This window comes from Urocampus carinirostris, chromosome 11 (assembly GCF_059441175.1).
Source record: "Urocampus carinirostris isolate Australia breed hairy pipefish chromosome 11, RoL_Ucar_1.0, whole genome shotgun sequence".
Lineage (NCBI taxonomy): Eukaryota > Metazoa > Chordata > Actinopteri > Syngnathiformes > Syngnathidae > Urocampus > Urocampus carinirostris.
In genome coordinates this window covers 11,188,800-11,213,197 of record NC_142359.1, presented here as the reverse complement: position 1 = coordinate 11,213,197, position 24,398 = coordinate 11,188,800, and the positions used below count along the sequence as shown (strand labels likewise).

At 41.6% G+C, this 24,398-nt stretch overlaps 1 protein-coding gene across 4 annotated transcripts in view; it reads left to right on the top strand.

The window, feature by feature from the left end:
• The window catches only part of LOC148356399 (voltage-dependent calcium channel subunit alpha-2/delta-4-like), a 104,437-nt gene that overhangs the window by 20,427 nt on the left and 59,612 nt on the right, over positions 1-24,398 (top strand). For 2 of the 4 annotated variants that reach the window (XR_015851987.1, XM_088347202.1), the window contains exons 10-28: positions 880-954; positions 4,419-4,508; positions 5,859-5,972; positions 7,594-7,672; positions 11,933-12,066; positions 13,084-13,101; positions 13,314-13,391; positions 13,468-13,548; positions 13,628-13,702; positions 13,795-13,881; positions 16,144-16,215; positions 16,312-16,373; positions 16,449-16,516; positions 16,577-16,622; positions 17,503-17,600; positions 17,668-17,761; positions 19,297-19,389; positions 19,463-19,590; positions 23,600-23,668. Coding sequence is in view for 3 of the 4 variants with exons in the window: in XM_088347202.1 (XP_088203328.1) it covers positions 880-954; positions 4,419-4,508; positions 5,859-5,972; positions 7,594-7,672; positions 11,933-12,066; positions 13,084-13,101; positions 13,314-13,391; positions 13,468-13,548; positions 13,628-13,702; positions 13,795-13,881; positions 16,144-16,215; positions 16,312-16,373; positions 16,449-16,516; positions 16,577-16,622; positions 17,503-17,600; positions 17,668-17,761; positions 19,297-19,389; positions 19,463-19,590; positions 23,600-23,668 (1,561 nt within the window). In the remaining variant the exon portion in view is untranslated. The remainder of the gene's footprint in view (positions 1-879; positions 955-4,418; positions 4,509-5,858; positions 5,973-7,593; positions 7,673-11,932; positions 12,067-13,083; positions 13,102-13,313; positions 13,392-13,467; positions 13,549-13,627; positions 13,703-13,794; positions 13,882-16,143; positions 16,216-16,311; positions 16,374-16,448; positions 16,517-16,576; positions 16,623-17,502; positions 17,601-17,667; positions 17,762-19,296; positions 19,390-19,462; positions 19,591-23,599; positions 23,669-24,398) is intronic. The other 2 variants (XM_088347203.1, XM_088347204.1) reach the window with 2 other exon arrangements.

Below are 24,398 nucleotides of genomic sequence, written 5' to 3'. Positions count from 1 at the left end.
ACTGTAACGGTTTAGACAACAAACGTGAAGTCTTTTTGGAGTCAGATTTCAGTTTTATAAATGTTAAAACCTTACAATGCCCACCTGCCTGGAAATTATGATGGTGGATATATCAACATAAGTGATGCAGAAGATTTCAGCCATCAGGGGACATTGGAAATCATGATCTGCATTTAATAAGTAGTACTGACTGTAGAGTTAGATAGATAGATAGATAGATAGATAGATAGATAGATAGATAGATAGATAGATAGATAGATAGATAGATAGATAGATAGATAGATAGATAGATAGATAGATAGATAGATAGATAGATAGATAGATAGATAGATACTTTATTCATCCCCGCACGGAAATTCACATTTCCAGCAGCATCCCTGAGCTGAGAACAATACAATAATAAAGCAAAGAGAATACAATATACAAATACCCAATGTGACGCGCAAATGCCCACTGTAGCGTGTTATATAGAATATCTAAATAGTGCTACACAGAATACATATTGCAATAAAATTCGGTAATATGCAATCTAGGGGGTGTGGTTTAATGTGGGCTCTTACTCTGCCGGGTAGAGTTAAAGAGCCTCATGGCATGAGGAAGAAAAGATCTCTTCAGTCTGTCCGTAGTACAAGACAGTGACAGCAGTCTGTCGCTGAAACTGCTCTTCTGTCTGGAGATAATGCTGTGTAGTGGATGCGATGGATTGTCCATGATTGACCGCAGCTTTTCCAGTGCCCGTCTCTCAGCTACTGTTGTCAGGCTGTCCAGCTCTGTGCCCAGTTAAAATATTATAACAATTAAAGTACTTGTTACAGAGAAAAGTAATCACTTCCCAGGAACTTTGCAACGCGTTAATCCCACACTATGCTTCTTCCTCAGTACAGTGACTACGTTCGATACTTGGAACCGTGCTTCAAGGGAATTTTGGTCCAAGCCGATCTAGATAACAGGGAGGTAAGAAGGAATAAAGTCATAAGAGCTAATTAATGTACTTAAGCTGTTTTTATTGAGAACTTTCTGTCTGGCACGCGCTTATATCCGCCTGTTGTTTGCTTGTTCGACACTGCTCCATCTCATCGCGTTCTTGTTCCGCTCATCTGTTCCCCTGGTATTATTTCACAAAGCCTGAGCATGTGTGCAAGTGTGTGTGCTACGAGCTGGATGCATGCCCTACTTTTTTTTTCACCGCTTAACACAATATACGAGATCAGGTGAGGTCGAGAGGATGCTGACTATGTTAAGCAGGTCACATGACCTGCCGTCCAACATTTGATTGGCTGGAAGTCGTATTGTGTGTGGACCACTAACGCTAAGAAGCGCGGGTTTACAGATGTTACTTGACATACTTAGACTTTGAAAGCATTATATAATTTAGAGTGATCATAATCGTTGAATATTCTGGAACACAGGCACTTAATTTGTAATTTTGTGTAGCTACTTCACATATTAGAGTAAAAATAATAGAAAATACACCTCAGTTTGAAGCAGGAAATGTATAACCAAGTTAATAGACATTGTTATTTGTAAATCTCCTGTGTTTTGGTATTTTGGGTTTTACAATCTGTAATCCAGATTACTGTAACAGCGTTGTAGTTGCCGTGTCGTAATTGGTCCCCGTGCCAGGGAGATTTGCTAATCCCTCATGTGCCTTTTCCCAGTCACCCACAAACAGGGTTTTGGACTTCATTTCTACCTATCTACCTATCTACCTATCTTCCTATCTTCCTATCTATCTATCTATCTATCTACCCTAGTCATATCCCTCAAGAGGGGTGACCGACAACAAGACAAACACATACAATAACAAAGAAAATAAAAGGGAAAAAAATAGCAAAAAACACACACAAACATTTTTGGACCATGGCCAACCCAAATTCCCAAACACCCAAACAATTTAGGCACCTGGGCACCCAAGTTGGTCATGTTTTCATCCTACCAGATGAAACGGGGCACAAGAAAGCGGCCATGTCACTCGGGTCAGGGTGACACAACACACTCTTTTGTTCAACAGCAGGGCCCGACAGCTTTCACTGGTTTACCCCTGCCGCATCATACAGGTGCCCTGCCCATCCCTTGGAACGCGCCCAAACATCCCACTATCCTTTCACAACACATCTCCACTCATTCTTATCACCAACAAATTGTCCTAATTTTTAAAAAACAATCATCAACCTAGTAATCCTGAAAAGTATGAATGTTGACTTGAAAACAAAACAAAATTCCCTGTTAGATTAGGCCTCGCACATATTAGATCGAAAACTTGAGCAGAATCGGTAGGTGTCTGTGACCTGTCCTTGCTTTGGCGTTTTACTATCTAAAAACACTCTTGTCACATTATCCAGTTAAAACAGCTGGGTCTCACATTGGCACAGTAGGAAGGCTGGGGCGCCCCCACCTGTGTGGGTAGTCGGCTAAGACGGTATAAGGGACTAGGCACTATTTTAGATAAGATAGACTTCTTTGGTGTCTTGCTGAAAAAATGCTCCACAGCTGTGTATTCAACCCTTATGGCATCCAGTACAAATTTAAATGAGAATATAGAGTTTCCTGGTTCTTATTTCTAGTATCATGGTTCACGAATACCTTAAATGCTAGAGTCATAGGGGCTCCACTTTCTGTGGTGTGTATTGGGGAAGTACAACCTGGTAGTGCTCAACCCCCTCCAGGCTATTTTTCGGGGTTTGCTCACCCACACGAAACAGATAAAACTAGTTTCCATGACTGTCAGTAGCAGGATAAGTCACCTGATCTAACTCAGATACAGCACCTTCATCATCTGGTCGCTGTTGTTTTTCAATATAAAGCGTTGACCCACTCTTCAGAGATGAGCCGTACCTCGGCTTTGACGGGCAGCGGCATAGTGAGGATTTTGGATAAAATAACCGGGCTGAGATCCAGGCAGAACGATACATGCATTGTCAGAACCAAATTCAGAAAAGTTCTGTAAAACACGTTCCACTTATCTCATCTCATCTCATCAGCTACACCGCTTATCCTCAGTAGGGTCGCGGGGGTGCAGCAATCATCGGGCAGTGGGCAGGGGACACCCTGAACGGGTTGCCAGCCAATCGCAGGGCACACGGAGAAAGACAACTCACTCGTTCATTCACACCTAGGGACAATTTGGACCGGCCACTTCACCTGAAATGCATGTTTTTGGAATGTGGGAGGAAACCGGAGTGCCCGGAGGAAACCCACGCAAGCACGGGGAGAACATACAAACTCCGCACAGGAAGTCTGGAGCTGGATTTGAACCCACGCAGGAGGTTGCCAAGACATGAACTGTGCCGCACTTGCGCTAACCACTGCGCCGCCGTGCTGCCCCATTCCACTTATTATTATTATCATTATTGTTATTATTATTAATATTAGTAGTAGTGGTATTGAGCGTTGTCCAAAAGTCGTTCGGAAGAAAGGACTCAACACGGCTTGCAGTTGGACCGAACTGGAGCCATGTTGTTTACTCCACACTCATTGCTATCCATCCATCCATTATGTGATGCTTACTGATTTAGATCACCTGTGCACGCTCATTTGGTGCCAGCCGCAGCGGGCTACCTGATTGGTTCCTTGTCCTTTTTTAAGCCTCGTCCTGTCACTCTCCGGTTGTCAGTCCGTCAGTGAACTTCTGTTGTTACAAGGCAAGCATTTTGACCCTGACTCCCGTTTTTTGCACCCGTTTTTCCACCTGTCCGTTCCTGACATCCCCGTTAGTCTCCAGCTACGACCTTCTTATCCGTCCCGGCTTACGACCCGTTTTTTGATCCCGACCACGTTGTTGCTCTCCTGTCCCGGCTATCGAACTGTTTTTTCCATCCTTGACACCGCCATCTCCCGCGCCGGAAGATCCACTTCCGTATTCGGATCACGAGCGGCTTGCTTCCAGCGAGCATCGGATCATGGGCGCTGCCCTTCCTCTTTTTATTCAATAAACTTGTGGTCAACGCTACGCATTTGGGTCCTGATTCCGTTCTGGTCGTGACACATTATCTGCACCGCTTATCCTCAGTAGGGTCGCGGGGACTCATTGACATACTTTTAATATTGATTTCACTAAAAAAGACACACATTCCATTCCATGTTTCGCTTCATAACAAGTTGATTACTCTTCCCACAATATTCCCCCTTTGATGATTTAAAATCACCAACCTAAGTCTTTCTTGAGGATCCCTGTCCAATCATCTGTTATTGATTGAGGCTATTACCCTTTCTACACCGCCTTAAATTCAATACGTTCCATTACCCAACAAAACTGCAGTATTTCAAAAATGTGTTTTTTTTTTCTTGTTTTTGTTTCTGTTTTCAAAATGGCTTATTTTCTTAAGAACAAACATTTTAATTCATTTAAAATAATTATTTGGATGAATTCAAATATAATTTTCCGTTATCACTTACAATTTTTCTTTTCAACCGTTCAGCACTTCAAACTCCTGATTGACAGACTTCACGTCAAAGGGGAAGGCAAAGTGAAGAATGCCATGAAGGAGTCGTTCAAGATCCTCAATGAGGTTTGCATATAACAAGTGGACATACTCAATTCATAAGTTTTTCTCGTATTTTCTACCTTTTTTGTTAGGGTTGGCAAGCCTCCGTCCACCAGAGGGCGCCCAATTGGCTTGTATTTGGGACGGTTGTGTCCAATCTCACCACACCAGAGGCGTGTTCAGGAGAGTGATCAGACATGTAGTCTCTTGTTAATCGCTTGCCGCGCACTGCTGAACGGTTGTAATCGCTCACTGTGATTGCCTTACTGATCCAAAATGGCCGACGACAGTACAATGGATTTCGTTCTACAGCTTGCTTTGAGCGAGTTGGCTGATATGAGCGACAGTTCGCATATTGACACAGTTAAGGTTATCCTAAACGCAGTGGAAGGGTCATACCTGTCTTGCATTGTTCACAAACATTACCAGGCAATGTAAGACGATATATTACATCGCCAACAGCACTCGTCAGGGTGAGATCCTCCATCTTCTGCACTGTCGACGCCATGTTGGAAATCAAAGTAAGCGGTCTTTCTCCCGTGATTACTCGGGCACGCGAGCGCTCAATAATCACTGGCCGTTCAGAAGCTAGCGATAGCTCGCGATAGCAATCACTCACTCTCCTGAACACGCCTCTGGCCTCAGCCTTCATAAGGACATTTTGGACAGCACTCAGGGCTGGGTGATAATGTTTTGATTTTCGCTACACCCAAATGCAGGAAAAGGCAAGGTGCCCAAAAACAGATGGCGTTTAACAAAATATTTAACAAAGTAACAAACGGTCAAAAAAAATGTCAGGATCAAAAAAGACAAACCTCACAAATCAGGATGGACTGGAAAAAGATGTTGATAATGGAAAGATGAATAATCACCCGACAATGAGTGCTGTCCAGAATGTTCTTATAAAGGATGACGCTAATTAGGGACATGTGTAGTGTCATTGGATATACCTGTTCAAATTAGTAACCGAATATGCGCCCTCTGGTGGACGTAGGTGTGCCAGACCCTAACATTTTTGATCATTTCAAATTGTGTACTCCGGAAAATAATTTTTGAACGGGGAAAAAATAAGTAACAATTTGGTAACAGAGTAAAATCATCTGTAGAACAGAAAGTCCTGCAAGTGGGGAAAGAACTAAAAAAAAATGCTAAAGTAATTGTGTTGTTTGATCTCTAAATAATATACTTTTTTATACAAATTATCTTTGTTCTACAAAGTCTGTTATGTTTTGAGTAAATAGGTGCTGCATTGTATTCATAAGTGTTATTATCGCTTGACAAGAGGTATTGCAATCACTAATAAGGGCTGGGGTTGAGAGGTATGAAATGAAGATTGTTATGAGAGATTTAAAATGAAAATGTGTGTGTATTTAGGCTACAGCGCTGGGCCAGGGCAGTCTGTGCAACCAAGCCATCATGCTGATAACAGACGGCGCTATGGAGGACTTCCAGGACGTTTTCGAAGAGTTCAACTGGCCTGATCGGCGGGTACGTATGACGCACTCGACAGCGCACGTAAGCAAATACTTTCAGCTGCGATTTTAGGTTCAGAGCTTTGATCAGCTAATACTGCCCGCCAAACATAAATGTTAAATATATATACCATAAATAATGTCTGATACCTGTTGGTGTTTGTTCTGCATGTTGTTCCTTCATTCATATATATATATGTATATATGTGTGTGTATATATAGTACTAGTCATCAAAAAAGTCCCTTTGTGTGTCTGCAACAAAAATACTACAAAATTACCACAAAACTAAATATCAAACTCAGTGCTTAAAAACAGGGACTTACATATTATTTTGTCTTCATTCTGATTATAAAAAGAATTATAGAAATACTACAAAAATATTACTACTGTAATACTGTAAAATATTATTACCGAAATATTACAACAGAAATACCAACAAATACAGCTACAGTAATATTAAAAAATAATTAAGAACTAGTCGTATGGAAATACTTTAAAAATACCACAACATGAACACTAAAATACAAAAGTACTGCTACATAGATGTAACAGCAGAAATACTACAAAACTACTTCTATAGAAATATTATGACGGAAATACTACAAAATACAACTACAGTAATACTATAACAGTACTTCAGATGTATTAAAAAAAATTATACTGTGAAAATACTACAAAAATCCTACTGTAAAACTGGTACAAAATAAGTACAGTAATACTAAAAAAAATACTACAGAAAAAAATACAAAAATCTGACTGCAGAAATACTACAAAAATACCACAAAACTGCAACTCAATTAATACTTCGAGAATACTCCAATATACTACAAATATTTTATTCTGGAAATACTACAAATGTCACGGTCGCCATGGCTACCAGTCTGCCACGCCCCCGAACTCAGCTGCAGCAGATCAGCTGATTGCTGGTCTGCTATTTAAGGCTGGATTTTGGGTTTGGGGGGCGCTGGCTCATTACACAATCCCAGGTCTGTTATGCCTTGTCCTGTTTTAGGTTTAAACATTTTCCGTCTGTTATGCCTTGTCCTGTTGAGTTCGTGCCGGAGGAACTCTGTATTGTTCTGTTTTGGTCCTGGAGTATTGGGCGACTTTTATTTTGTTAAATAAAACTTATGATCGTCAACGCATATGAGTTCTCCCTTCCTGCCTCCTGCCTCCGTTCTGGTCCGGTCACCCCTTCGACCCCACCACGCCTCGTGACAACAAAAATACAACTGTAGAAATACTAGAAAAATAATACTACTACATATACTACATTTTACAATAGAAAATACTAGAAAAAGAATACTACAGCAATACTACCACATTATGATTACAAAAATTCAATGACAGTTATATACAGATATATTACAAAAATTGTACTATGGACAATACGACAAAAACAATACTGCAGAAATACTTTGATGCGGTGCTAGTAATCAAATTGACTGAACCACTTCAAGGCATCTTGTTTTCCTTTTTTTTTTTTTTTTTTAAATCTAGTGTTTTTCATCATATTGTAGCCTTTCCTGTCCTTTACTAAGTAAAAGAGGGTTTTAAAAATGCTATAATTTTTAGGGGCGCTTGAGTTGAAAATGCCCATAGTTTGCATGCTTCTGATCCTTCACTGTCCCTTCAGGTTCGAGTGTTTACATATCTCATTGGACGTGAAATGACATTTGCAGAAAATGTCAAATGGATCGCCTGCAATAATAAGGGTAAGGAATATTACATTATTATTTAGAATGTATTGCATTGTATTACATTTCCTTTCATTTCATTCTAACAAGTGATCTGAAAGGTAAGTTACCGTATTTTCCGCACTATAAGGCGCACCGGGTTATAGGGCGCACCCCCAAAAAATAGTTTTCGGTCCTATATTTTCCATACATAAGGCGCACCGGATTATAAGGCGCTACAATGGGAACGTCGACAAAACAGTCAGATAGTTCAGTCAAACTTATTAGCCCCTTAACATTCCGAAAGCTTGCAAAGAAGCAAATACGTGTCTCAGACATGTACGGAAACAGTGTCTGTACGATGTCACCAATCACTCAAATGCATCATTCGGAAGGTTAAAGTCTTGGGATTCAAGAAATGCCAAACATTTCTTAGTTTCCATTTTATTTTTTGCTGGCAACTGTGTGGACAGCAAAGTAAGAATTTTATTGTGCAGGGAAACGGGGTTCTTTACTGTGCATATGACAATAAACACTTTGAATTGAATTTAGTCTAAAAATAGACTCATCACAGAAACATCAAGATCGTTCTAAAACAAGATACCGGGAAAATATAAAGCCGCATAGCTCACCTAAGTTATCTTGCAGCCATCACGTTCAATAATGATACGTAACCATGGTCTTCATACAACCGTGAGTGTAGTAAATCCAGGAGAGTAAAATATTTACAAATACAGAATAGTAAAAAAATGTTTTCTCTATGCCGTAGTGCAACCCAACCAACGTGTGATTCACATTCATCTTTTTCGGCCAATTGCAGGCTTTGTTTCGCCCCTTTAGCCTATGCGAGCCTGTAAATGATAAAAAGGATCCGCCCCCTTTACCTCTGGATAACTTTAGCCAATAGTGACTGATTCAAATGATGATTGACACATTGGTTAGGAAATGAAACGCCGGTATATAAATCCCAGCATACACCGCGGACTACTTTGCCTTCGGGGGAAAATCTAGTCGGCGGCTGCTTGCCTTAGTTGCGAGACTTTGCGACTTAATATTGATCCATATATAAGGCGCACTGTATTATAAGGCGCATGGTCAGCTTTTGAAAAAAATAAAGGCTTTCAGGTGCGCCTTATAGTGCGGAAAATACGGTATATCAAAAACAAATCATTAAAACCTTTGCTGCCCTCTTGTGAAGGATGTTGGATTAAGCAGCGGGAAATAATCACTTTATCCCCTGTTGGCATTACATGAAAACATCTGATTAAATGGAAGATTATAAGTACATTTAGACAGTAAACACACGAAAACGCCAGCACTGGCCCTTAAACATACTCCCCACTGTTACATACAAAAATCATTCTGAGGTCTGTTTCAACTCTCAGTAGTTTGTATTTGTCCATTGTTTAGATAAGAGATGGATTAAGATCAAGGAACTTCACATATTTGAGTTTTGTAGGGCCTCATAAACTAGGACAGAACCCCTAATATTATAATTTGAACTTAAGTAGTCTAATTGTCTTTATTGTCAACAGGGTTGGGTAGGGTTACTTAAACTTGATTACTTTCGAATACTTTTGGATTACTCCAATACCAAATATGCTAATAAAAGACAAAATAAACTAAATATGAATTAGATTACTAAATTTTGTGCAGGCTTGGGGAGTAACGGAATACATGGAACGGAAAAATGATGTTGGCAAGCTGTTTGGATTTATTTTCATTTCGTTTCTGTCGCATTTTATGTTAGTTTTGCCGGAGATCAAAGCCAGGAGAGAAAGCTTACCACATGGTTTGAGTCATAATTGTATTCATATTTAGTTTCTTTTGTCTTTTATTAGCATGTTTGGTATTGGAGTAATCCAAAAGTAATTGAAAGTAATCCAGTTAAAGTAACCCTACCCAACCCTGGATATAAGACTTGAAACTGTCATGATTACTGATGTGAATCCCATGTGCCCGCTCATTTGGCGCGGGTCTTGATTGGCTCCATGTCACTATTTGAATCCAGTCCTGTCAGTACCCTGTTGTCAGTCCGTCTGCGAAGCTCAGTGTATATTAGGCAAGCCTTTTTCGACCGTGACTCCCACCTGTCCTGTTTTTGCTCCCGTCCGTCTCCGGCTACGACTTTTTTTGATCCTGACCACCTCTGCTCTCCCGTTCCGGCTTACGACCTCTTTTTGTCCCCGACTACGTCTACTCTCCCGTTCTGGCCCACGACTGCGGCGGCAGTGGCTCAGGAGGTAGAGCGCTCGTCTTGGGATCAAGGGATCCCAGTTCGAATCCCGGCTCGTCCGTGTTACATGTCGAAGTGTCCTTGGGTAAGAAACTGAACCCCTAATACCCCCAATAAGCAGGTTAGCGCCTTACATGGCTGCAAGGCCGCTATTGGGAAATGTGGAGCACATTGTAAAGCGCTTTGGGAAGTCATTGACTTGAAAAGCGCTGTATAAATGCAGATCATTTCATTTCATTTTTTCTCGTTTACAACCCCGACCACGCCTTGCTCTCCCAGTCCCCGCTACTCACCAGTTTTTCCGTCACTGTCAACACCATCACTCACTACGGAAGATCCATTTCCGTGTTCGGAACACAATCTCAGTACGAGAGCGACTTGCTTCCCGCGTCCAGCGTCAAACAAAACCTGAATATAACAGTAATGGGAGGGAACAAGCCAAGTGTTTAGTGGGGTACAATCTCCTGATGTCTAGTGAATACATCAATGACTAGGTTTACATGCAGGGAATAGTTCGATTGGGATCAGAATTCCTATATGTGTATCCAAGCAAATCGCCCTATCCAAAATTTGGGAAGGACGAGTGACGTCATTATGCAAATAGTTGTTGTTTCTGCATCAAATCTTTGACATGGAATAAATAAAATGAAATGATTTTGCATTTATATAGCGCTTTTCAAGTCAAGACTTCCCAAAGCGCTTTACAGTGTGCTTCACATTTTCCAACAGCGGCCGTGCAGCCATGTAAGGCGTTAACCTGCATATTGGGGGTATTAGGGGTTCAGTGTCTTACCCAAGGACACTTCGACATGTAACACGGAGGAGCCGGGGTTCGAACTGCGTTCTCTTGATCCCAAAACGAGGGCTCTACCTCCTGAGCCACTGCCGCCCAGGAAGATGTAATTGCTGCATCCGTTACATATATGGATACATCCGTGGCATTTTTGTCATGGGGACAGGAAGTAAAATTGAAATGTCCAGGAGAAATCAATCAATGCATGGGTCCACAGTTCTTTGCACCAGATGATAAAACTTGATGAAGCCAGATTAATGCGCACAAGTAAACTGTCATGATGACTGATGACACTCACCTGCGCCCGCTCGGTTGGTGCCAGCTCCTGATTGGTTCCTCGTCCTACTTAAGCTCAGTCCTATCAAGTCAAGTCAAGTCAAGTCATTTATTTTTGTATAGCCCTAAATCACGAAGAGTCTCAAAGGGCTTCACAGATTGTTACACTATATTACACAGACTATTGTCAACCGACAAGAGGAGTAGGTTATTCGTATGCAATAGAGTAGAGGTGAGTTTTAAGTTTAGATTTAAACATTTCCACTGAGGTTGCAGATCGGATCTCAGGGGATCACTTGCCTGTTGTCAGTCCGTCAGCGAACCTCAGTTTTCACAAGGCAAGCATTTTTGACTCTGACTCCCGTCTTTCCTGTTTTTTCACCTGTTTTCCACCCGTCCGTTCCTGATTTCCCCATTTGTCTCCGGCTACGACCCGTTTTTTTGACCCCGACCACGTTTTTATGTCCCGCCTAACGACTCGTTTTTCGACCCCAACCACGGTCTGCTCTCCCGTCCCGGCTAACGACCTGTTTTTCCGGCTACTACACGACGATCTCCCGCTCCGGAAGATCCACTTCCGCATTCGGAACACGTTCCGATTACTTGAGCGGCTTGCTTCCCGCGTCCAGCGAGCACCGGATCGCAGGCGCTGTCTTTTCTCTATATCTCAATAGATTTGTGATAAGTGTTACGCATCTGGGTCCTACTTCCGTTCTGGTCGTGACATAAACAGATTATTCAAATGTCTGTCTGTCTGTCTGTTTCTCTGTATGTATAAGTAATTGGAAAAATGAATGGACTAACCTAACCATCTTGATCTGATTACCTGCAGCTGGATTTAAACCTTAAACGAATTTCTGTGTGCATGTTTACATAATAGTCCAGTTTCAAACAGACCCTGCATGTAAATGTACTCAATCATATTTATAACAATGCTAATAACTACACTGATCAATTTTCCATCTGAACACCATGGCTCGTGTGTTTGTTTCAGGTTATTACACACATATTTCAACACTGGCGGACGTCCAAGAAAACGTCATGGAGTATCTTCACGTTCTTAGCCGGCCTATGGTCATTAACCACGACCATGACATCATCTGGACTGAGGCCTACATGGACAGTGTTGTATGAAAACATCTCCTCATTCACACCATAGATTTGCATACCTGTCAACCTGTATGTTTCTGCCGTACAAATTATTTTTGTTATGCATTTTAAGACGTGTACGACGTACAAGAAAATCTGTAGGGAAAAGTGCAAATTTGTCAATTATGGGTACCATCCGGTATACACCGACTATGACGAAAACGGCCAATCAATCAAGTCAAACGAGTTCGCCGCGGTAGCCTCTATCTCGGTATCGTTTTTTTTTTTCCGTTGCAAACGAAGCGAGCGGTTTGATGCTACTGTGCGCATGCGTCGGCCGCCTCGGATTTCATGTGATAGTTATGTAGTGAAAGGAAGTCCGTCTCTTTTTAGAGAACCGGCTTTTTTGGCTCAACTCATTAAAGAGAGCCGGCTCTCAAACGGCTCACTTGCTTTGATGCATTAGATTACCAATCATTATGGTTGTATAAAGAAGTTAAGAAAGAAAAGGAAGTATAAAAGGAGAAAATGAAAAAAGACAGGTTTGTGGTTATCCCTTTAATCAGTAAATTACCAACAATAATTAAATGCAGAAAATGGATTCATAATTTGAATAAGAAAATGTATCATTCTACTTAATTCAATTTTAATGTATTTTTTCCTTCTACAGTGGACGTCCAAGCTACTTTTTTTATAATAAACATCATTCATGTCGAGCAACTCAGTATCTCACAACAAAATGTTAATTAACAATATATGTGATATAACGAAACACATGTACAGTATAACATGTTAAACTATATAAATAAACACGTTTAAAAAAAATGGTGTAAGATTATTTTGTGATTTGTAAGGAAAAATACAACATTTTGTAAGGGCATGGAGCCGTGGAGGTTGACATGTATGGATATGGTTTAGCTCCTCAATCCTTGAGACTAGCCAAATGTGACTAGCACTAGCGATACAAAAAAATCTAAAACTGCTAGGATAAATAGTCACTATTAGTACTTACATCAGCCCTTTTAATTGTTTCTACATTTCTGTTTTTTACACCAGTTACCCACAGCTAAAGAGGTAAACAAGAACGTTACATTGTAAGCCTAGCATAGTTTTCCATTTGGTAGGCTTCCCTTTAGTCACATTCTCAAACTATTCTTTGTTTAGTTTAGTATTTCCAGGTCACCTTTTAGTTTAGCTGGTTAATTGATCCCCGTGAGAATAGGTGATTCGTAAAATAGATGAATGAATAAATCAATAAATGGTTAGCTGACCCTGAACTTTCACAGCTTTTCAACAGTCAAGCCCAGAGTCTGCTTTTGATGACCTCTGTCGCAATGCCAGTGTTCAGCAAGAAAAAAGAGACGGTATTATTGCTATATTTTTGTAAAAATCCAGCATGTTAAAGACAAAAAATTGTGACTATGACCATGTGTCTTTTAGCTGTCTCATGGAATTTTGCTTGGAGTTGTCGGAACTGACGTGGCGCTGAAAGAACTCATGAGATTAGCTCCCAGATACAAGGTGAACGCACCGTATTTTATTCAGGCTTCTTTTTTGATTGATAAATTTTGATGGATGTGTCTCATTCTTATCTTTTTAGCTAGGTGTCCACGGTTATGCCTACCTCATCACAAACAACGGTTATATTTTGTCACATCCTGACCTTCGTCCTCTGGTACAAAATGAATACATTGACATCAAGCTGAACTGATTTATAAATAATAATTATGATTAAAATAATAATGATAATATGTTTTCTGTTACCAGTATAAGGAAGGAAAGAAGCTAAAACCCAAACCCAACTACAACAGTGTCGACTTGTCTGAGGTGGAATGGGAAGACACAGAAGAGAAGGTGATTCCTAGACATGTTTGTTAACAATAAGTTTGATACTAGGGATCGACCGATATGGGTTTTTTAGGGCCAATATCGATACGATTGTTAGTATCAAAACCGATATTTGGAGCTGGTATTCATTTGCTGTAAAATCTTCAAAATTGGTCTAAATAATTTTCAATACGGCGGCGCAGTGGTTAGCGCTTGTGCGGCACAGTTCATGTCATGGGAACCTGTCGTGGGTTCAAATCCAGCTCCAGACTTCCTGTGCGGAGTTTGTATGTTCTCCCCGTGCTTGCGTGGGTTTCCTCCGGGCACTCCGGTTTCCTCCCACGTTCCAAAAACATGCATTTCAGGTGAATTGGCCGGTCCAAATTGTCCATAGGTGTGAATGAGCGAATGAGTTGTCTGTCCCTGTGTGCCCTGCGATTGGCTGGCAACCAGTTCAGGGTGTCCCCTGCCCACTGCCCGATGATTGCTGGGATGGGCTCCAGCACCCCCGCGACCCTACTGAGGATAAGCGGTGTAGCTAATGAGATGAGATGAGAATTTTCAATAATGCAAAAAGAAAAAAAAAATATTTGTTATAATTTTTAAATAAAATGTTAATAACTGTCTGAAACCTTCACAGAAAATAAAAACAAATTCAACACAACTAACACTGTCACGAGCAGAACGGAATCAGGACCCAAATGCGTAGCGTTAACCACAAGTTTATTGATAGAAAGATGAATGGCAGTGCCCGCGATCCGGTGCTCACTGGACGCGGGAAGCAAGCCGCTCACACAATCGGATCGTGATCAGAATACGGAAGTGGATCTTCCGGCGTGGGACATGGGGGTGTCAAAGACGGAAAACAGGTCGATAGCCGGGACAGGAGGGCAAAAACGTAGTCGGGATCAAAAACGGGTCGTAAGCCAGGACGGGAGAGTAAACATGGTCGTGGTCAGAAACAGGTCGTAGCCGGAGACAAACGGGGAGATCAGGAACGGACGGGTGGAAAAACGGCGGCAAAAAGCGGGACCGACTGGAGTCACAGTCAAAATGCTTGCCTTGTAGAAACAGAGGTTCGCTGACGGACTGACAACCGGAGAGTGAAAGGACTTGGCTTAAAAGACAGGGAACCAATCAGGTAGCCCACAGCGCCAAATGAGCGGGCACAAAAACGAACAGTACATGAAATTATATTAGGTTTAGCAGGAATTCGTATAAAGGCATATAAAAACTTAAATAGCTTCCTGAAACTTTTTACAATCAATAAATAAATATTGGCAATACAACCAACACAAAACAAAAAGCTGGCAAATTGAAGAGTGTGAGTGAGTGGGAGAATAACTCAGCTTTCAAAGAAAGGTTCTCGCCAGGTCCTCTTACCCAGTTCTAGATATGTTTAATCAGCCGATTGAATTAATAAAAAAGCCAATACCGATAGCTGTCAAATCCCCAGATATCGGTGCTGATAATCGGCCCGGGCGATAATTGGTTGACCCGATAATTGGTTTATAATTGGTTGCTCGATAGTACTCAACTTCTCTTGATTCGTCAGTGATGCCGACAATAAGTACCAATACTATCACGATTTGTAACACGTACATAATTACAAACAATGATTGTGTCTTACTTTTGATTCAATACCCCCCAAAAAAAAATATGAATTGACCTGAATACCAAGGCGATTTTAGAAAATTATGAAAATAAGTTGTTTGATGGAGGGCGGCACGGCTTCTGGGTGGTTAGCGCGCAGACCTACGGTGTAGAGGTTCAGGGTTCAAGTCCAGCTACCACAGCCTCCCCGTGTGGAGTTTGAATGTTCTCCTCTTCCAAAAACATACATGTCAGGTTTATTGGCCGCTTCCAAATTGTCCCTAGGTGTGAAAAAGCGAGAGAGTTGTCTGTCTTTGTATGCCCTGCAACTGGCTGGCAACCAGGTCAGGGTGTACCCCTGCTTACTGCCCAAAGATAGTTGGGATTGGCTCCAGCACCCCCGTGACCCTATTGAGGATAAGCATTGCAGATAGCGGATGAGTGTTTTGATGGAGACAATTCTGACCATGAAGTAGGACGCCTACTTCACATAAACCACCTGTTTAAAGTCTATTTCCTAAACATAAAATTACCACAAAAGGGCCACCAATATCGGTATCTGGCACTGTTGGTAGGACCAACACTTAGGGCCTAGTTTTGGCCATATATCTGTTTCAGTGGTCACCTATTTCTCCATTCAATCATTTTAAACTCTTCTTTTCTTGGTTGGTTTATGTTGTACCTGTAATACTTCAGCTTCGAACGGCCATGGTCAAAGCAGAAACTGGGACTTTGTCCTTAGATGTAAGGACCTCAGTGGATAAAGGGGTAAGTACAGTATGTTAGAACTGTGTTATATTTTCACAGTTGGTTTTTGTTCCTTTAATATTGCAATGGTAATGTTTATGTTCTGCCTCTAAAAAGAAACGAGTGATGTTCCTGAAGAATGATTACTTTTACACCGGCATTAATGAGACACCTTTCAGGTTTGATTTTATGTTTTAAAATTGTTTATTTGTGTGAAGCAATCTGTCAAGGATCTTTTATTCTCCGTCATTCAGTCTTGGTATAGTGCTGACGAGAGGATATGGGCAGTATATATTCATTGGAAATGTCTCTGTTGAAGAAGGTTGGTACAATTTTCTCGACCTTTTTGGAGCTTTTATTCTAAATATTGCATTATTTACAGGTCTTCATGATTTACTAGCCCCCGATTTGACAATCGCCAGCGAATGGTGAGTGAAACTACCGTAATTTCCGGTCTACAGAGTGAACCAAATCAAAAATCCCATGCTTAAATTCGAACTCAATTTTGTCGCACCGGATTTTAGATGAACAAATTTATGCCCGTTTCTTACATTTTAAGCCTGGCTCACACGTCATTCTCAGCTTCCTTGTGATCAGTTCTGCTCGGAGTTGTTTACGTTACATTTTTTCAGATCATGTGACCATGGTGATTACAAAGACGAGCACATGTTGACTACTGCGCAGGAAAAAATGTGAATGAGTGCAGTGTCGCGTAAAGTTTGATCCCTATATTTCTGGATGACCGTGCTGTGGCAACCATACAGAGGAGAAATGTGGCTGTTTGCAACACACTTCATTGCGTTGTTCTCACTGGTGGTTGCATTTGCTTGTTATCGGTCCCAGAGGATTAAAGGAAACTCCGGCAACCTGACATTGACGCCGATGAAACGGAAAGAGAAGTGTAGCATTTTTAATAGATAACTTCCACTGCCGTTCACCTCGGCTGTATAACTTTGACTTGATTTGTTGGTAAAAAAGTTATAAATATCTTTAGTGCATTATAAATATTGACAAAAGTACTATCAAACCTCCTGCTACGCTCCTGTTATGTAATACATGAATGAGGTTAACAAAACCATTGACTAATTTCTGAAAGGGCGTCTTGTATTTAGAGCGCACGTGTTGTAGAAAAGAGCAGCTCGCCGTTTTCCTTGGTGCCATCATAAAAACAAAATAATAAGCCGCACCGTATTTAGAGCTGCAGTGTTTAAAATTTTGCCAAAAAGTAGTGGCTTGTAGTCAGGAAATTATAGTATTCATTTTTCCTGATTTTTCCTGCTTAATTTAACAGTTTCTATAACTTTTCAGGACATACTGTGAGACCGACATCGACCCCGCGCATCGTAAATTGAGCCAGCTGCAGGCCGTAGTTCGATATCTGACAGGCAAAGAACCGGATCTCGAGTGTAAGTGTGGACTATGTTGATCGGTCCGGAGGGATGAAGGGGAAACGGCCTTTTTGTTTCTCTAAAGGTGACGTGCAGCTCATGCAACAAACACTGTTTGACGCAGTGGTGACCGCTCCAATGGAAGCTTATTGGACTGCCCTTATGCTCAACCCATCCGGGTGAGTAATCAGTCGTGAAACCCTTTTTGAAGCCCCCAGTGTGTATTTTGTAGCAACCCATAGCTCACTATTGATTCCGAACCAGAACAGGAGGAGGACCCAGATGCGTAACGTTGTCACACAAGCTTTATTTTATGGGAATGGGGCAGTCATGCACGTGAACACAAACGCCAGTGATTCAGCGATCGCTGGGCGGAAGAAGTAAGACAGAAGTCCGGCGTGGAAAAACAGGAAACCAGAGGTCGAAGAGATCGATACAAGATACACGAGCATATACCGGATAGACGGGGTCGATACTGGACAGGACGGGACAGCTAGGATCGATACCAGATACACTAGCAGATACCGGACCGACGGGGTCGATACAGGACACGACGTGACAGCTAGGATTGATACCAGATACACGAGCAGATACTGGACGGACGGGATTGATACCTGACAGGACAGGACAGACAGGATCGATACCCGATACTGGAGACTGGAGTAGGATATCAGACAGGACGAGACAAACGGGATCAATACTGGACACTGGAGATTGGCGCAAGATATCGGACAGAATGAGACAGTTGGAATCTATACCGGATACCAGAGAATGTAGCAAGATATCAGATAAGACAAAACAGACGGGATTCATTTTAGACACTGGAGACCCGATATTGGAGACTGGAGTCACATATCAGACAGGACGAGACAGACGGGATCGATACCAGACACTGGGGACTGGAGTCAGATATCAAACGAGATAGACAGGATCAATACCGGACATTATACACAAGCAGGATACAGAGTCAAAACACACGTCTTGCGGGTGCAGAGGTTCGCTGACGGACTGACGAGGGGTGAGTGAGAGCACTGAGCTTAAATAGGAGGGAAGCTAATCAGGCAACGAGCCGCAGCTGGTGCTAAACGGGTGGGGCCAAGTGAGGGCAATGGGCAACCGTGACAAACATCATCATTTAAAGATATGTAAGTTTAGAATTATGTAATCACATTACACAACTTAAGGCGCCATTTGAAGCAGCTGACATATTTAGCCAACACGTTACGACTACAGAAGCCCGGTTGAGGATTTAGCGAAGGTAGCTTGTCCTGGTGGTGTTAATGGCACTCAACGGCGACAGCTGAGCCCTACATGTGAAGATTGCCGAGTCCTGTGATTCAGGCATCTTCCACGTTTTTCCTCACCGTTTCCTTCTCTAGCCACTCATTTTAGCCATTTAGCTGCAGCTGTGGTGGCTCAACGCTAGCTGCTCTTATTCTTCTTCTCCTCACTATGATTATTATTATTATTAGTAGTAGTAGTATATTTTATTTTATTTAGTTATTTATTTATTCTTTTTTTTAATTTTATTTTTTATTTTATTTTTTTAAAACACATCACACATTCAACAAGTATCCTTGTTGTCTTCCATAGTGTGTTTTCTTCCAATGTACTCGGTTTAACTCTATTCTAAGCTACAGTGACCTGCAGTGGCGAATTATTACTCACTGTCACTTTATAAAAGGATGTGTCCTCCTAACTTTGTTTGTCCTAGTATGGATGACGGCATTGAAACAGCATTCCTGGGCACACGTTCTGGCCTGATGAGATTCCAGTATTATGTTGGCATTGAAAAACGAGTCGGCATGTAAGTAGTAATACACGTGAAGCTGCAGAATTTCTCATTGCAGTGAACTCACTTTTTCCGTGATCTGCACCAGATCGTTCCTGACATCCTCAGATAAGGAGAACATGTTCACCCTTGACCACTTCCCACTGTGGTTCCGGAGGGCGGCCGAGTACCCCGCCGGGCAGTTCCTGTACTACATACCCCGCCAGGAAACCAGAGGTAGTGCTTCCGTCTTTCGGATTGCGGATGAGTTTGTTGAGGTCACTAAATGCTTTCAGGAGTACACCATACTAACACTAACTTCTGGAGTCTTTAAACGAAATGTCCTACTGTGAACTTTTGTTCTGTTGTGTTCAGACGTGTTCAGGGACTATGATGCGGACTATAGCGCAGAGGAGCAGCAAGTACAGGAGGGTGGGGGAATACTGGGGAAGAAGGAGGAGGAGGAGGGTAGAGGAAAACTGTTGTTTGGCATGCTGCCGCTTGGGTATCATCAACCATTCATTGGCCCCTTGATTTTTCATCCTAGATATGTGTTTATTGTCCATTGATTGTGCTGAAGCCTTGCACGGCGGCTGCGTGGTTAGTGCGCAGCCCCACGGTGCAGAGGGTTCAAGTCCAGCTACCGCAGCCTCCCCATGTGGAGTTTGCATGTTCTCCCTGTGCCTGTGTGGGTTTCCTTTGGGCACTCTGGTTGTCTCTGTGTGCCCTGCAACTGGCTGGCAACCAGTTCAGGGTGTCCCCTGCCCACTGCCCGAAGATAGCTGGGATGGACTCCAGCACCCCCGCGAACCTACTGAGGATGAGCGGTGCAGATGATGGATGGATGTGTTGAAGCCATGGACAGGAAAATTATATAGAAAACTTTACAACCCCCTTAAGTAATTTTGACATGGTTAATCCATATGACAGTTGCATGACATCACCACCAGGATGACCGAATGCATTTCTGAATACTTAAAGGGACATTTTCTATTACGTAACACCCCCTAGTGGTAAAAAAATACTTTCATTCATAATTCATAAAGAAATATATGGATTTTTATAGTAAGCAAAACTCATGAACTATCATATAAACCAGGGGTGTCAAACTCATTTGAACTCGGGGGCCACACGATAGAACAATCATTCTGTCTGGGGCCGGACTAGTAGATTAAAGAGAAAGAAAAAGAGAGATAAAGAAATAAGAGAAAGGGGGGGGACGGCGGGACAAACAAAGAGAGAGCGAGAGAGAGCTTGAGAAACAAAAGAGATAAAAAGAGAAGTCGTGAGAGAGGGGGAAAGAAAGGGAGCGGAAGAAAGAAATCCAAAGAGAAATAGAAAAACAGAAGGAGAGAAAAGAAAGCGCGAAGGGTAGGAAGAGAGAAAGAGAAAAGAGAGAAAAGGAAAAAAGGAAGTTAGAATAAAAGAAGTTAAAAAGATACAGAGAGAGAAAGAGATAAAGAGCAACAAAGGAAGAGAAAAAGAGAGACACAGAGAGTGAAAGAGACAGGGAGTGAGAGAAAAGGGGTGGTAAAGAGGGAGAGGGAGAGAGAGAGAGAGAAATACAAGTACAGTGTCTTTGTTCGAGGCACCTGGCTTTGGCAACATCAAATTGACATATTTCAACCTGCAGCTCGTTTTTCTCTTGCGCTTCTCTGAGTGTTGTCTCGCGGGCCGGATTTAATCCCTTAGCGGGCCTGATCTGGCCCGCGGGCTGCCTGTTTGACACATGTGATACAAACATTTCAATAACATTGCAATTATTTTCAAAACTCGTTGGTCGAGAAATTTGGATTTATTTTACCTCACATGAAGCTCTCATAGACAGAAGTGACATTATTGTCTGCAGTGCTGCTGCTACAGGTATCGAAAAACCCCAAAACCTCAGTGAAAAGCCGGGCATAAAATATGTAGAAAAATTGAAGTTTGGTCACTTTAAGTCTCCGTAGTTAGTATTGTTCCTTGTGCTTTGTACCACTCACTACACGATGGTGTAAGGACCAGAACGGAGACAGGACCCACCTGCGTTACGTTTCTCTCAGTTTTATTGGGAAGAAAAGATTGCACCCACGATCAGGGCTGGTCGTGGGAAGCCGGTCGCTCTGAACGCGAAAGTGGCACTTCCGTGGCTAGCGATGGCGGTGTCAGGATCGGAAAAAATGGGTCAATAGCCGGGACAGGAGAGCAAAAACGTGGTCGGGACCAGCAACGAGTCAAAAGCCAGGAGAGGAGCGTAGACGTGGTCGAAGCTGGGGAACAGACGGGAGCAAACACAGGAGTGAGTCAGGGTCGAAAAAGCTTGCCTAGAGTAAACTGAGGTTCGCAGACAGACTGACAACCGGTGACAGATAGACGTGGGTTTGAATAGTGACAGGGAGCCAATCAGATTCCGAGGCAGTTGGCGCCAAAGGAGCGGACACAGGCGCATCACGACGGTAATCATGACAAATGGAGCAACATCTAGTTGTTAAATATTACACAGTGTCCCTTTAAACTAAACTTGCGTGTTCTGCATGTGTGCAAATGGTGCTTGCAATCCATATGTCCTGCATTAACCATCCTCAATATTAGGTACACATAATTTTAGACACAATACATCTTTTTTAGTTGCCTTTTTTTCTATTCGTCAGTTTGATGCTAATACTCAACTCCAAAGTAGCGACACCAATACCAGTAATATATACATAATTAGGTAAAATTCCACCCTTTCTGACAATTATAAAAATAGACAGTTTAATCCCCAGATATTGTAGAAAGAAAATCTTTTTTTAAATTCTTCCTCTACTTCCTAATTAGTTTGCTTGTGAAATGTCCACTAGAGGGCAGCCTATACCGATATCAGCCACTGGCGTGACTATAAATACACTATAGTGGTTCTCATATGGGAATACGTTTACACCACATTAAGGTACTCCAGGGGATCTGTGACATTTTAAAACCTATATCTATATTAAAGCATGCACACATCATCTAAAAACGTACACGACAAAACAATAATGGCCAGTTGGGTGTCCGTTTTTTTAAATCCCATTTTAGTATTTTAAATACATACTTTTTTTATATTGGTAAAAAAAGGGAAGTTATTAAAACGAGCAAAATCGTCCATCTGCCAATCAGGTTTATTGATTCATTTTCTCAATTCATTAGAAAAGTAGGAATAGAATAAAAAGTATTAAAATATAATTTAAAAACATGACAGCAATAATAATAGTTTTACTTTTATTATTATTTGTTTTATCAGTTATTATTTTACTTAAAACAAAATGTGAAAAAAATGTAAAATACAAAAAAAATACTTAATGGAGCTGTATTTGGATTAGTATTTACTTACTGCCGCCATCTCCTGGATTGTGTCATTATTGCAAGTACTTGCATTTCCTCGACGCGCTCAAATTAGCTAGTCAAATCAAGTGATGTTTATCTGTATAGCCCTCAATCACAAGGAGACCACAAATTATTGCAAAACACAGACGATTATTACACCATCCCCTGATCTAAAGTCGACATGAGGGCAAGGAAAAACTCAAAACCTCAGGATGAATCAAGTCAAGTCATGTTTATTTGTGACACCCTTAATCACAAAGCGTCTCAAAGTGCTGCACAGACCAAGGATTATTGCAAACCACAGACTATTATTACACCATCCCATGATCTAAAACCTACACGAGGGCAAGGAAAAACTCAAAATATATTATTTTTGGAATTTGTGTTGGGGTTTTGTTTGGCATTTGGACTGTACTGTAACAAATTGAAAGAAAACCTGTGGAGACAAGCGTGACATCACTCTCCAACAATCCCACCCTTTCTTCCTACCTGAAGTGCTCCGCACCGAACAGCTTTGCTGAAAATAAAATAAAAGCAGATAGATATACACGGTGGCAAATGAAGAAGTAGAGCTCTTTAAACTCAATTGAGCATTGTTAACACCAAATTGATAGAGAGAGTAACTTCCAACTTAAAAAAAAAATAGAACTTTAAAAAATAGTATTAAAAGAATTTAACTCCAAAGTTTGATAAATGGCAGTGCACTTGTTTTTTTAACCCAAAATGGTTTAGTGCTGGTACTTTGATTGAGAAGTATTTTACATTGATGATAAAAAGTCTAGAACAGCTGCCCTTAAGAAAGGTACCTAATATTGTTACGCACTTTTATCATTTTTATGTATTTTTATTTATTTTTTTATTGGTGACGATTATGATATCAAGGTATTGGTACATCCTCATTGTGTACTGCTTTCTCTTCTAGCAGGAAGGATCGTGATTGCAACCACCGCCATCACTGTCACTGTGGGAAAGAAGACCGCCATCGCCGGAGGTAGGACAAAATAAACAAGTTTCTTTTTCCTAAGAGGTACGAAAATAAGTACTCGACAACCTCCATGTCATCACAGGCAATTTATAAACTGAAACGTTGCCATTGCTCTCTTAAAATCAGGTTTTTCAAACTTTAGACCAGGGGTCTCAATCTCGCAGACTGGGGGAAAATTGCGGATCGCTGTCAAGACCAGAACGGAGACAGGACCCACTTGCGTTGCGTTTCTCACACGTTTTATTGAAAGAAAGAGATAGGGTTGCACCCACGATACTGTGATTGCTGGACGTGGGAAGCAGGTCGCTCTCATACTCGGGTTGTTCTCCGAACGCGGAAATGGATCTTCCGTGGCGAGCGATGGTGGTGTCGGTGTTAGGCGTTAGGGGTTAGTTTTAGGGTTAGGGATGAACAGCACAGTAATATTTTACATACTAATTGTATTGATAATAGTCTTAATTCAGCGATTTTGAAAATCCCCGAATTGTGAAGTTAAATTGAAAAGAACACCAATAACCATTTCCATGATGACAGTTGAGGCAGCTCCTCACCTTCCTGACTGCACAGCACAGCCTCTATCGAAATAGTGACCCCGTCTGTCCACAATAACTGACATCACAATATAATGGAAAATAGTCGGGAGAAAAGAGTAGACTGAAGGTAAGTCATTGTTATGAATGGACATGAAGGAAGGGCAAAGAGTGGAACAGACAACGCATACCAAGGGGGGAATAGC